General features: G+C 39.9%; 1 protein-coding gene across 4 annotated transcripts in view; it reads right to left on the reverse strand.

Annotated features, from left to right (window-relative positions):
- Positions 1-15,143, reverse strand: part of FAT3 (FAT atypical cadherin 3) — a gene marked incomplete at both ends in the record, with an annotated part of 305,089 nt that overhangs the window by 93,825 nt on the left and 196,121 nt on the right. For 2 of the 4 annotated variants that reach the window (XM_084226345.1, XM_084226343.1), the window contains 3 exons: positions 6,220-6,288; positions 6,740-6,950; positions 8,843-9,157. In XM_084226345.1, the coding sequence (XP_084082471.1) occupies positions 6,220-6,288; positions 6,740-6,950; positions 8,843-9,157 (595 nt within the window). The remainder of the gene's footprint in view (positions 1-6,219; positions 6,289-6,739; positions 6,951-8,842; positions 9,158-15,143) is intronic. The other 2 variants (XM_084226346.1, XM_084226344.1) reach the window with 1 other exon arrangement.

A 15,143-nucleotide genomic window follows, 5' to 3' on the forward strand; every position in this document is an offset into this window, starting at 1 on the left:
CAGAGGCAGAGATGGATCAGAGAACATCCTGCTGTGAGATTTGTGATTATAATCTATTTTGGAGTGAAACCCTGAATTATTCATGATTCAGTCTTCTACATTTTAACAGACCACGGTCAGATGAAGAGCCATGCAGATGGATGAACTTCTGGGAATACTGCCTGGGATACTGGGTCCTGCCCCTCACCTGCAGCACCAGAGGCAGTCTGCAAATGGTTTGTGCTGCTCCTCGGCCTCTGTATGCACTCCAAACAGGTCCTCATACGATAAATGCTTCTGAAGCTGCACTGAACACTGATGAATTGATGAATTACATGAAAATGCTATAAAAGTGAAACATTTGGAGTCGTACAGATGTGTTAAGGCTATACAAGCCCTACTATGAAGTAAAGTCTGTGCAAGGCCTATTAGGAGCATCCACCGCAAAAAATCATCTTTGAAAGATGGGTGCTGGGTTGCACAAAGAGGGAAGTATCATTCATGTAAAAACAAACAGGAGTCTTCTCTTTAGAACTCTTGCATCTGGGAACTCCACACAAAGCCACTTCCATCCGAAGGTGCCCATGGAGATGTTGGAGGCTGAGGCCCTGGGAGGTGACAGCCAAGAAGGTGCTGGCTTCTGGGGGGCTGGAGGCTGTTTTTGAAAGCCTGATGCTGTGTCTGTACCAACCTTTTGGAAGTGAGCTTGCCTGCAAGGCCATAGGCTCCCACAGCATCAGTTTTAACAATTTTACTATTGTCCATTTAATAGTTTCTTTGATCACAATCTTCAGATGAAAGAGGGCTAAAGATGATGGCATTTTGTTCAGCTGCTCAGTTTTATTAATGTGAATTTTCATTACTTATTCCACTTTCCAGCATTTGGCACATGCTTTCCTTTTTACTGTCTACTAAACCCTGCTTTCAGATACAAGATACGTAGAAGCTGTCTTTGCTAATGTGCTTGCAATTGCATTAGGAAAGAAATATTTCAAATGAAGATAATACATTGCGAGTTCCTCAGGCACTTTGGGAAAATCAGTGACAAAGAAAGCAAGATGATTGCACTGACAATCTGGCTAGACAGGTTGTCCTGAGAAAGCATTTTAATACTGAATAACCCCAGAGAGATGTGGATTAGCTGTTGTCTGTGGTATCATTTCAGGCTAAAATGTAATGCTGATACATCTTCAATACAGTTTGAAGACTTCCCTTAAAATAATCTGATTAGACTGAAGCACTTTGAATAAGATTTTATGAAAAGTCCACATCTACTTTCAATGCTGTCTTTGGATGAGAAGACTTAGCGTGTTGGAATGGTAAAAATTCATCCACTTTTTCTCTCAAATTGATTGTAAAGATTCCCAAAATCTTTACAATCCCACCTAGCAGACAGTTATGTCTACACTTCAAACACCTAAAGTTAAGTGAGATGATTTCCACCCTTACTTTCTTGAGGATGATCTCAATGCTTCTGCAAAAGCCCTGGAAGCATTAGATTTTTAGAACTAGTAACTTTGAGAACTAGTAATTTTTAATGTCATCTAAGAGTGTGTTATAGTTTATATATGATTTTCCAATTCCAGCTGCTTTTGGTACAGCTGTAGAAACAGCCCCTGGTACAAAAGACCTTATTAGCTGGCCCTCACTACAACTCTCTAGAACAGTCTTTATTTTCAGTTTAACAGATGGTGTAGTATTGTTAAGGAAGAGATCTCAGGAAATTGAACTGAGACACCTCTGAGCCCACAGACTCTAAATTGTGTACTTGGTATAGAGTTGGTTACATTTTCTGTCTGAACCTGGACTTTTACCTTTGTTCTTAGCTTATTTTTTGGCTTCATAGTCACTATGAACAATTTTTCTTCTGACAAAAGTCCTGTATATTTTGGAAAGAACTGATTTTCCTTTTTATAAAGAAGACACCTAAAAACCCCAAAACACTGAACCTTGCGAAGCTAACAAGAGAGGAGCAAAGGAAAGGCCAAGGAAAACTTGAACTATCAAAAAGGATTTGTGGGGGTCAGCTGAAAAATCTGCCTAAGGCAAGACACAACCCAGATCCTGCATTCCCACAGGGTGTGGGCTCTGCATCTCTGTCCCTTTCTAATTTTGGCATTGGGGTTTTTAATTTTCAAGCATATTCTTCTTATATTGCATTTTGCTGCAAGCAGTTAATTTTTTTGGTAGGGCTTTTTCTAGATGTGGTTCCTTTTTGGTACGATGCAGAGCCTCCCCATGTTCCTATCAGTTGCTGATATACACTTTAAGATGGATCATGCTGCTGGGAAAAATCATTTTCTCCTCTGAGAAGAAAACACGTCAGCAAATCTGGAGGATGTGTAGGCAAACGAGTCCCTTATGAGGACCTTTTCCCATATTTTCCAGTGGGACAATCAAAAAGGCTGGGATTGAATACCACCTCAGAAATATCTGAAGACTTCAGAGAATCAGACTTGTTCATTCTTAGATGTAAAGATGGATCACACTGAGCTCTGGAGGACATCCCCAGTTCAAACACTACTAAAACCTAGCAGCAGCCTTCCTTCACTGGCAGGTAGCAAACAGCACACAATATTTTATGTTCAAACTTAAAAGTGCCATTATATACAGCTATCCTCACACAAGTCTCATTTGGCCCACCATGCCATTATGGAGACAAAGGGAGAAAAGAAACACCATAAATGATCTGATTTAGAGGAGCATTTTCTTAGTGCAGAGAAGATTCTTACTTGTCTGTCTCAAAAAAAGCTGACAGGAGTGAACAGTGATGATAAACTTGGCCAATTGCTTCAATTGTCACATTGCTCAGGGAAGAGAATCAGAGCAAAATGCAGGAAACTAATTCACCCTGAAGCTCCAGAGGTGAGGCTAAAGTACCTCTAGAATTTTCAGAAAAAGAAGCAAAGCCAAGATTTTCATTTCTTTTGTTTTTAAAGAAGATGAAGTAAACTTAATGACCATCTCAAACCCCAAAAATTCAACTACAGATTTTTTTAATCATAACATAATAAATATTAGTAAAATGACAGGCAAATATTTATTCTTTTATGTACTATATCATGCTAAGAAGAAAGTAATGCAGACTCTGAATTTTAGATAAAACTACTGTAAAGAGACTCAAAGCCTTGAGTTTGCTGCTAAGAAGCTGAAAGCAAGGGCATAAAAAGCAAGAAAGAAATCAGGAAGGTATTTTAGATAGTTCTCAGAGAAGATTATTGAAAAGAAGGCTAGGGAGCTACATGTTTGTGATTTTAATGAAAACTTGCAGCACTATGAATTAAATGGACGATTAACTAAAATTAATAGCTATTAAAATTACTGGCATTTAAGCACACTTGGTAAAAAGTGCTGATGTGGTTTCAAAGCTTGGCTGTTGTTACATAGGCACAGGCTGGGGAAGGAAGCAAAGATAGAAGGAGGACTGTTTGGGGAACCAGAGAGATGTTGTGCAACATGCCACTTAAGCAAAAACTAGCATCATGCAGCTTAGCTCCAGTGTTAAAGTACTCATCCCACCATTCCCATCAGTAACAAAGGAAAAAACAGAAAGGGCTCAATTTTCCTGGTACAAATAAAGGTCTCTGACTTATCTGGGAGTTCCCATTGAAAATTAGTTTCTTATTAATGACTAAATAAATTGTAAACTGATACAACTTGTGCTTATGTCTTTCACACAGTGGGATGTGCTTAAATTGAGAATGGTATTGAATGCAATCTGAAAAGAGAAACCAGGTATGATATCTCAACTATTCGCAATTAAAGAAATCATCCAAGTATCCTGTTCCTCTCCAGTCCATCAATGGAAGATGACCTTCCTGCCCCTTTGGCATCTTCCTCTCATGGAGCTGATTAACTCAAGAACTTAAACACCTACCTAAAGTATATATAATTAAGGTGCAAAGTTAGGCAGACAGGACACTTTATAGCCAAACTTTATCTGCTCTCCCTCTATTTTTTTTTTTGTCTGGGAGAGAGTGGATGCTATGCATTAAAAAAGAGATTGTCTAGAATTCCAATGCCCATTTAGTTTGAAAAGGTCATAACGATAAAGGTCAAGCTGCAAACTCTATATTAAACCACATCTCTACATAAGCCTTCAGGGGTTTTGTTGACATTACTGTGAACTATGCACAGAGGTTCAGAATCACAAAACACCAGATGGAGCAGGATCAGGTCTGGTTTTACAGCAGCACAGAAACCATCTTGTGCATCAGCAGTCACATACAGCTTTCTATATATGACAATTACCTTCTACAAATACCCCATGTCTTTCATTGGGCTTTTCAGCACTAGACCTCAATGCAGATGATATCAAGGAACAATGAAAAAAAAGTGGGGTTTGACACTGGCTAAAGGCAGCAATGGTTATCTAAATACACAGTGTTCTCTCTGTAAAACTCTCAGGATAGGTTTTGTCTTTGCTCCTTGCATGCTGAGTGTCTGGAACAAAAAGGTCTTCAGCATGCCCAGGATTGTTGGCTATTCCTGTTACAGAAATTGCTGCTGTTGGGAGTGCAATTATTTGTAACAGCAGCAATATTTAATGAAAACATTCATATGGCAACACAACCAAACTGGAAGGTCAGGGTCACCGTTTTCTCATTAAATCTAGGAAAGCTCTGTCTCAGTGACCTCTGCAGTGATGCAGCATGTTGCAACTTCAGAAGCTAGAGCCTGTAGGGAAACCATTAGAATTGTTTAAATAGGGAAAATCTTCTAAACCATTTCAACTACTTTAGGCATAAAGGCCATGCTATTTGACAGAAGCTAAAATTCACTAATGTTTTCCCTATCATCTCTGTTTGGTAGGCAAAAAATCAAATATCATTACAAGGTGCTGCTTGATTGAAAGTGACTCTTAATAATGAAAAAGAATGTAGCAGAAGAGCAGGGGCTTCCCTCAGGGCAGCATTTTAATGAGAGCTGGTCAAGCTGCCATGGAAAGGACCAGAAGAAGTCCAGCAAAAGGTTCAAATAGGAAAAAACCTGTCAATAACATCAAAAAAGATGGATTTGTCTTGGGAGGAAAGGCTCAGTGAGGAAGGGAATGGAAATGTAAACATTAGCTTATAAACTGCATGTAGCATACTGAAGCAACCAAGGAAATGGAAGGAAAACTCTAAGAAACATATGCTGTCCTCCCCCAGGGACTAGCAGGAACCCCAGAACATGGTAGTAGCTTTGGGTTTAATTTTAATATGATTGGCACATCAGAAACTGTGCTACAAATTCAGAGAGGAAGTGGTGCTGCTTCTGTCTTTCATCTGCACAAATTGGCAGTAAAAGGTGGATGAAAACAACTCTGACAGACCCTTTCTCCTGTGGTCCCTGTCCTTCCTGTGGGCTAAACCCTTCTGCAAATAACTATGTTGAAATGGGAGCCAGGCTCAATCCCTGTAAATAAAGACTGCTGATGCACACTTTCTGCTAAGTCCATGGCAAAGGCTTTTTGTTTCTCTAATCTTTCATATAGCATTTGCTTTATAACCCTTCATTTAAATAACTACACTTTGTGCAGATGAACTGTTTTACATCCAAAGGTATGCAAACACTACATAGGAGCATCTGCAAATATTAAGAAGCACAATAATTTTCCAGGGGAAATTCTCACTTTTGAGATGTTAAATGAGTTATTTTAAATGACATTAACTGAATCAGCAGCAGAAGTGGGAAAGAAATGCTTAGGAACATTGACTCCCATTTCTCTGCTTCAACCAAGTGAGACCCTTTGCTCCCTGTCATTTTGGCATCTAATGGCATTTCCCTGTGATTTTAAGACTTCTATGACTTCTCCTCCTTTTTACTAAGGACGCTTCTCCTTCCTTATTTTTATAAGCAATTTTATGTATGGCAATTTTGTGGTTGAAATCTCACATCAAAACACATTTCTCTGTTTCAGCTTGCATTCAAGACAAACTTTTGGTGTCTCCATTTGTAACCCATATGTTGAGGCATCCCATTCTGTTTCACAGTTAAATGGATGGCACTGGACTGTGAAAAGTTTGAATTAATTATTTGTGATAAACTGTGGAAAATCCGTGAATAAAATGATAATAATTGGACACAAATACGGTAAAAGCTGTCATAGAAAGAAACGCAGCACATCCATGTGTCGCATCGCATCCTGTCACAGGCACTTATGAAAGATGTAATATAAATTGTCTCAAAAAAACTTGCAAAAAATAAAAGGCAGCCTGGATAGTTGTATTTTAGCAAATGTGTTTGCACTAAGGGTACCTTCTGTTGAACAGTTCTGCCCACAAGCTGTCTGTAGAATATAGAACATCTCTCGAGCATGCTTGCCACCTTGAAGCAGGGCAGTCGGAAGCAGAAAAAAAAGAACAGAATGCAGAAAAAAAGGTGAAGAAAGAGAGAAATGAGGGACAGCAAGTCTAAGTACCATAAATACATTTAGAAATGAGATTAGCAAAGTATGACAATAGAATTTAAATGACAGACAACATTAAGATTGCAGTAAATAACATAGTACGAAAAAAAACCAATTCAGCCATACAGCGCTTTTTTTAAGCTTAGCTAAGGAGTCATAACAAAAGCAGAAATATTATTATTATTATTATTACTACTTTTATCACTACATTAAAATAGCATTTTCATTTCCTCATTAGGAAAATGGATTTAACTGGGGATGGGGGGAGGTGGGAAGGCAGTTCATGGTTAGTTTTCTTGCTCTCAAAACCGCACAGCCCAACGCTTTGCTTCTGGGGCGTCCTCCTGGCGCCACTGGCCCCCCACTTACCGACGATGTCGAACCAGAGGGGGATGTTAGAGGGCTGCACAGAGACCACCCCGACAATCTCGGTCACTTTATCGCTCTCCATGACGGTGAAGTTGTAAAAGGGCTCGTCGAAAGTCAGGGGCACGGGCGAGGGCGCGGGCTTTTTTATCCACTCAATATGGAGACGGGCAGTGGAAGATTTTTGGGGCCGGCCATTGTCCACTGCTTTTATCTGGCAGGCACAAAGAGAAGAGGGCTCAGGATGAGCATCCCAGCTTGGCAGCTCAGAACTAATCCAAGCAGTGAGATGACTGCTTGGAAAATGGCCTTTGTAACTTTTTGTGCAAAATCCCACGAAAAAAAGGACGACAAACGCTTATTTTTCAATTCTCTTTTTTTTTTTTTTTGCATAATGGTTTGACTTTTCACTGAAAAAGGTGATTTTAAACTGAAATATTTTGTTTAAGAAATGCTGGTGTGAGGCCTCCTGCAGATGCAGTTCAAACACTCCCCACACAAATCCTCCTCTCCAGAACCATCTTCCCTCTCTGATTTCATCTTGCACCCAGCTCCCTCTTGCAGCAAAGCTGGAAGCTTTTTAATGACTCTTTGTAAGACCATGCATTTGCAAAACATGCTCACCCAGAGCGTGTTCAACTGCTTTCAAGTCGCATCTATGTTGCAGATAAGTATTCCCTATATCGCCTTCCTCAGGATCTTTAATTGAATTAAATAAGTTTCAGGTCATCTCCTTCATTCTCCATAAAAAAAAAATAATTCAAAACTTTGTCATGTTTTCTTTCTCCTCTCTGTCAAGTTCATTAAAAATTGCTTTGCTTGGTGCTATTTCTTTTTATTATATAGTCTTCTAGAAAGATGGATAGGCTTGATCTTTGTGTGACATGCTTTATGGATTTAGCATAGCAAAGACAAGATGAGCAGCAACAAACACTGGGCTTAAGAAAAGGCTGAATGCAGGTTACAAAATGGGTGCTTTGGTGGATAACATCAATTTTACCAAAATGTTAACCTTTTTTTTAAAAAAGGTGATGTTTCTGGCAATATAGGTTCACTGGTATAAATATGCCATTAGAATACCTTTAAAAAATGGGGAATACTCTATTTTTCTGAGATATCATGCCCTACTTCTTCCTCTGGAAATGTGTTAAGTGTGTTTGATACTAACACTCGTCACTCTGCTCCACTCCAGGCAGGCAGGCCCTTTGTGAAAAGATACTGAGGGTGTGATGAGCGGTTCCTAGTTAGAAAATATTCAGTTGTTGCATTATAAGAAGGCTCAGATGTCAAACAGAACTTTGAGGTTGCCAGGGGGAAAAGTACTCACTCACTCAAAATGTTCTACTCTGATTCCTAGGTATTTCTCAATGTTTTGTTATTTATTCATTTTCCAATATTATGAAGGCAACCCACTTCTGTAAGATACATCGCTTCCAGATGTCAGACCATGGACCTCTGACATTTTTATTTCAGCTCCTTAACTATAACTTGTTGGCTTATTCCTGCACATGAATAGTGCACATTCCAGTCTTGTATGGCTTTATATCAACTCAACCATATTTTATTCCCCCTTTCTTTCACTTTCACTGTATGGTTAGAGTTCTGAAAGAAGAATTTTGACTGAGCTTTCTTTTAACTGAAATTGCTTTCACAACACAGAGTACACAGTACTCCTCCTCTCTTAGATGCAGCCACCTAAACTGGGACAGCGGGTGCCCTCGGTAAGGGCAAACAGTTGTGTTCACCAAAAGTAAGTACCCTTTTGTAGCTGTATCTGCCCAGGCCAACATGATACAACTTTGGGAGCAGACAAGTATTTGGTCTTCATTTCTGCATATTCAAGGGAACGAATCATGCTAACAATTTGCAGGCTGACTTAACACTCTGAGAATACTTCATGACCTGCAATAGCATGAATGATCTCTCACACTCAGTTTTTTGGCAGTAGTTGCATATGAATACTAAATTTCTTAATTTAGGTCTTACATACAGGGCATAAACACAGTCATATATTCCTCTTTATAGGGGAGGGCCTATTTCTTAAAAAAAAAAGGAAAAAGAAGTCAGTCAAATCACGGGTTTGTATGCCAATGAAAGAGCGCTTACCGTTAAGATGTCATAACTCCCTGCTGTGAACTGCTTTCTGGAAGATACCATCCCTGTTTTGGGATCAATGAAAAACTTCCCATCATCGTTCCCATCCACAATGCTGTACGAGATTTCGGCATTAGGGCCTTCGTCTTTGTCAAAAGCAAAAGCTCTGTAGATGGGCTCCCCTCTTTTCTTGCGGTCCCTCTCCGGCAGCTTGATCTGATAGACTTTCTCTGGAAACTGCGGCTTGTTGTCATTCTCATCCAGGACCTGCACCACCACCCACACGGAGGATTGCTTGGGAGATGTGCCCCCATCTGAGACGGTCACCTGAAAAACAGCAGTGCAGGTTATTCCCAACAGCTCCAGCGGGACTTCAGGAATTGGAGAAAAACATAAGACACATGGAAATGCCCCGCCTTCCCCAAAGCTAACCTGCAGTTTGCAACATCTTCTGTGTGCACAACACAGAATTACTATAAACATGCTCAGTGCTTAACTCAATTTGTCCACGATGGCAAATCCAGGAATCCAGAAGATTTTTTACTTCTGAGATGAACGTGGAATAAGGAACCTGCAAGACTAAGAAGCTATTTCTCAAAACATTAAATCTTTTTATCTCAAATTCTGCAAGTTTATCCCAGAAGAGAGAACTGGAATTAACCCATTAATCAGGGATCCCTGCATTTTTTGCATACATATTTTAAAGTTTCTTCTGTCACGGAAGGAATTTGAAAGATGCATTTCTTCTTAAACCCTAAAAGAACCTCTGTCATTTTTTTCCCATTAATTATTTGGAAATTCTTAAACAACAAAAGGATTTCTGTCAGCTCTTTTCATTCATTACCCAAGATGTGACAGCTCATTAATTCCAAACCTGCTTTATAAGATTATAAGGAGCATAGAGAGGCAGGTAACAAAAAATTTCTGCAGCATTGTGTAGAGAGAGTGCACTGTGCTGCCAGAAACATGTAAGAAATAAAATCTTTGAGATGAAAGTTAATTAGTAATTTAGCTGCAACTTAAACAGAATTACTAATAATTTTCAATCTGAAAATGAAATGATTCAAGATCAACGAGCCCTCAAGAGATTTTAATAATATGCCTTCAAAATGAAATCAATATGTTTCAAACTTCTCCCTCAATATTTCGATTGCATTTTTAATGAGAAAGAAATAAGGCAGAAAGTTATTTTTGTTTGCATGAAAGAAGTTCAAATTTCATTTTCAGCTACATATGGTAACATGCCAAATCCCACAGTAGCAATTTCTGATGACAGTGAGCCAAGACATTACATACCCTTCTCTGCTCCTGCTGATCACTGCACATCGATTGGTTTGCTGGTAACTTCTTGATGTTTTATTTTCCCTTAAAAGTTCCTGTGTTCCCTTGCAAATCCTACAGTCCTGATGTCCAGTCGTTAGGCAAAGCAAAATTTTCTGGGAATAATACCCCTTGGCATTTTCCCATCCTTGTGTAAAGTCTAAGTTACTTTGGGTAACTGCAGTTTAACACTGAGATCAGCAGAAAACTTTTGTTTTCTATGAGAAAGGTAAAAGACATTATCCCTTTCCTGTATTTAACTATGTGTTTCAAAACTGATGCAGTGGAAGGGAGCAGACTGACAGCCTCAGGGACTGAAACAGCTTATTTACAGAAAAGTGAGGAGCACGGCAACATACAGTGGCAATGTAGATTCCCCAAACAGCCCAAAACCCACCTGGAGAGTGGAACCATCCTCCCAACAACACATACTATTCTCAAGCCTCTTTCTCCCAAGACTGGGGTAGAGTTTCCTAAGTGCTGAGTCTAGCAGTTGTTGGGATCACCACTCCTGTGATGATCCCAGCTGTTTGCGGAGTGCTGGATGGGGATCAGACCCATCCTGCAACGTGGCATCTGCCAGTCACCAGCACAGGGGGGTGAGAAGAAGACCCACAGCATTATCAGTGTGCTGAGCCATCCAGTTCCCACTACCAACACTTTCCAAAACAGCATTTCTAGTGCTGAAAGGCTGTACACACAGCCGTGAATCTGCCTTTCCACACGGTGAGAGCCACACCACCAGGGAGCTCAGCCTCTCCACTTCACTGATGATCCCCTCTTTTTCTGTTCTACTCTGTTGCAACTGGGCAAGCTCTAGGCAAGACCACAAGTTAAAGAAAAACCGTTTTTGGGTTTTTCCACAGATAAAATAACCATTGATGACAAGCAGTACAGGCTGTATTGCACAGAAACACAACAACTCAAACTCAAAAAATATCAACAAAATGCTTTCCAAGGGAGTAATGTTTTTGCATCAAAAAATACTAGCGAGACCTAGCGAGATTCTGGAAACTCTTGTTCTCTGAACAAATACAACTTTTTTTTAAAGACATTTTCTTCAACCTACTAGCAGTAATCAACAAAAAAGGCGTGTGAGTGAGATAAAGGGTTACAACCAACTATGTCAATAAAATCTATGAAAACCACAGTGGTATAAACAGTCAAACAACTATGATGAAAAAACCCTACATAAGTCAAAAAACTGCTCAAGAAGTGAAGCATCCTTATGTCTTACCAGTACATTCTCACAGTTTGTCATGTTACTGCTGAAATCCTGACTAGCATGGTGTTGTGGCAGCAAATACTTGCAGGCATTTGTTTGGTTTGTAAACCCAAACCTGGGGGGAATCTATTCGGTAACAGAAATGTTGCACTGAAAATATTTGCTGACAGCTAACAGGAAAGAGCAATGGCATTAACACAAAATGACAGCTAATTAATAAAAAATAATGAAAAATGGCCTGAAGTTAGTAAATTCTACTTGGGTGCTATAACTTTACATCCCTGGAGAGGAAAATGTTAGGTACCAGCTAAGCCTTTTTCTCTGGGTGACACTCAAAACTTTTCAAATTACAGGATGCAGCTCCACTGAAAAAGTTCTGAGTGCCAGACACAGGAGCTGAAGTTCTCTCTTTGCAGGCATGTAAACTAATTAAGCCTCCCTCACACCAGTGATGTGATTATTCCCCCAAATGTAAATTTGCACCCTGGCTGATCCCTTTTCTGTGCTCCATCATCCTGACCCCAGCCTGGCTATTCAGGTTCCAGCCATAAACAAGGTAAAAGGGCTGCAAAAATTTCCTCAACCCCTACAGAAAAAACCCCACCATGACAACACATTAAAACAAACCAAGAAATTGCTGCCAGTTCAGAATTGTTCCCAGACAAAAACGGGGAGAAGCAGAGAGGTCATTCAGCACATCTCTCTGCAAATACCATTTCCATCAGGACACAGTATCACACCAGCACTTAGGGGCCCCTCTAACCAAGGCAATTTCAATTCAAACATTACCACAGTTCTTAGCTAAACCCTTGAACAGCTGGAAATTACAGTAAAAAGTAACAAGGGAGGGGAGGGAGGTTAGGATGTTCATAGGACAAAGCTAATTCACAGCTGGTATCTCTGGAAATGCAAAAGGCAGATGTGGAAGGCACAGGAGAGCTTGCAGGAGAGAAGCTGTAATTTAGGACCAGTGAGGTTCTTTTGTTTAGAAACCTGCAGGTAGCATGGTAGGAAAAAGAACACAGAGGAAAGGTAATGCAGATGAATGACATCTGAGTGACATCTGTCATGCATCTGTCAGTCTGACACAGACTGTCTCAATACATGCTTGTCAAAGTCTGCCATCAAAAACCCAACAAGAGGTGACTCTCACAGTAATCAGTATGGGAAAAGGGTAAGGACAAAACCACAGCTTTCCCAGCAGAGATGGGGAACAGCTGCTTGGTCAGTGTGTGCTTTCCTAAATGCTGAACACCTTTTCCTCTCTGTGTGATGAGTCTGGTATCCAGATTCAACTGCTGCAGACAAGCTGCTGCATGACCATGTGCAGCTGAGATGGAGCAGGACAGTGCCTGCCCCCTCTGCTGCACTGGTTAGATATTGCTGCTCATGCTGGGTCAGCACAGCCTGAACAGATGATACAAACTCCCAAAGCTGGGATACAGCCACGAAAGCAGCTGAATTTGCACTCCCTGACTAGTCAGACGAAGGGTTGGTCCATTCAGTAAGGGTGGAATGTCTTAAAAAGAATATGATTACATATTTAATAGCGCCTGAAAGCAACAGACAACAAAAATAATACAAATTATTATATATTTTCATGGTGAAATCCTAAGCATTGCTGCTATTTTCTCACAACCAATTCCACTACAGTTTTCTCCACAAAATGAGCATTTGCTTTAATGCTCATGACTTAACGAAAATACTTAACAGACTTAACACTTAACAGATACTGGTTACCTGGGAATTTCTTTGCTAAAGTAACAACAGTCACACCTCCCTTACAATGCTTCCTTTAGCTGGATGGCCCAGGGCAAGGCCTCCTCAAATTCCCTCTATTTCTATCAGATATGTATTTTTTGAGAAAAACGCATTAAAATATCTCCTTCTGCAGTGTATGACAAATTCAGTGTGATAACAGAACTTTCTCTCCAAGTAAAACAATTTCCACTTCTTCTGCAGGATCTACTTCAGCAGGTTTGGTCTATAGGCATTAACACTCCCTTCCCTACAGGACTGAGAGATATTCATGTTTGTGTTCATGTCCACAGAACAACTACAAAGGCATTTCCATGGAGGTGAACCTTCTCAGTGCAAATGAAGACTGACACTGAAGGTTAACATACCACAGCTGGAAGGGAAGATGAGAGAAGTTCTTCTTTTTATGACTATGGAGAAGGCATGGAGGAAACATCTTCTGCGGAAGTACTGCCCAATAATCCAGCCTAATCCAGCAATGGTCACAAAAGGAATTTTGCCTTGAGACAGGCACTCCTCCTATGAGTCAGACTGTGACACTTAATTGGAGAAGGTGGGGTTCTTCAATCTTTCAGAATACAGACACAACTGTGAGGATCACCCTCCTGAATCAAGAGCACTATATTGAGTCTCATTAACAAAAGCTGATGACTTCCAAGGTAATTATTAACTCAGCTGGAGGGGGTAGCTAGCAGCGATGTTACTTCAACAAGTACAAGACAATTAGCAGGTATTTAATGTGAGTCATCAAGCCTTGAGATGAACAAGTATCTTCTTCCATATCATTCTTTGGCAGGAAGAAGTACTTAGCCAACCCAATATTTAAGTTAAGAGGAACTGTAACATCACTGTCATTAGCACTGCAAAATACCGAAGATGCCATATTTGCTTGTTTATTTTTTTAGTGTGATAACTGCTTAACGCAAAATAAAGTGAGCTGAGATGCTTGTGCCTCATCAAAGGAGCGTGCACAACGAGGTTTTCAGGTAAAACCTCTCCCTTCCTCCAACAAGAAATGCTAATTTTGCTTCAGAAAACCTTAGAAAAGAGAATCTGGTTGAGCTACTGAAGGCAGAGAAATGATCAAAGGGAGCGGGAGAGTTAAGGCATACCCCTGCTGTTAGGGACTAATGGGTTTGTTTCTTCTGCCAACGTGTAAACGAGCTGCAGTACCTATTGTAAGTCTCTGGAATTCAGCCCGAGTAGGAGAAGTGAAAGATTATAAAGGAGAGCTCATCGAGGGATGAATACAACTTTAAAGTCAAATGCACTGAATTACTATCTCTGCCGACTTCAGAGAGAGACTAAACTCGTGGCTAAATTCTTACAAGGAAATATTTTTCTGAAATGCATGCTGCTACTGAACTGCACGTCAGATTACTGCTACAAAGTGAAGGCAGTGCAGCTCAAAGACATACAGAATACGAGAGAAAAATAAATGTAGTTTTCTTTTTTCTTCAAAACGAATACTGAGTTAGCTGTAGCAAACTAGATACTTTATCTTTCTAATCCTTTATCTAGCAACTGTGGGAAAAGAATGGGTAAGGGCTTATTTCACTTACTCTAATAGGATGTGCTGCTGTCCCAAAAGACAAATCATACTTCTTGTCCAAAAGAGTTCCAATCATATCAATATGATCCATCTTTCCTTATTTCCTTTACACTGTGCTAATCTGGGAAATCTTTGTTTATAAAAAAAATTAATTCATTCACTCTGGCCAGGTATGAGAAATAAATAATTTAGAGTACATTTTAAATAGAGATTATTACTGACATAAACACTCTAGGTGTTTGATTAGGAATGTCAATGGCTTCCAGCCACACTCAAGCTAGAAAACGATGCATAATGGTCTGTTAAACCATTTGAGAATTAACGATGACATCAGGTAATTTCAGCGCTGTATTGCCAAAAGACAGGAAGAAAGGAAGGAAGGCAGACTTATTCATTTGGAGTTAAATGCTCCCTGTAGTATTTGCAAACCTAAATATTAGAAGAGTGTACTGAAGAAA

Source organism: Fringilla coelebs, assembly GCF_963513975.1.
Source record: "Fringilla coelebs genome assembly, chromosome: 2".
NCBI classification, from domain to species: domain Eukaryota; kingdom Metazoa; phylum Chordata; class Aves; order Passeriformes; family Fringillidae; genus Fringilla; species Fringilla coelebs.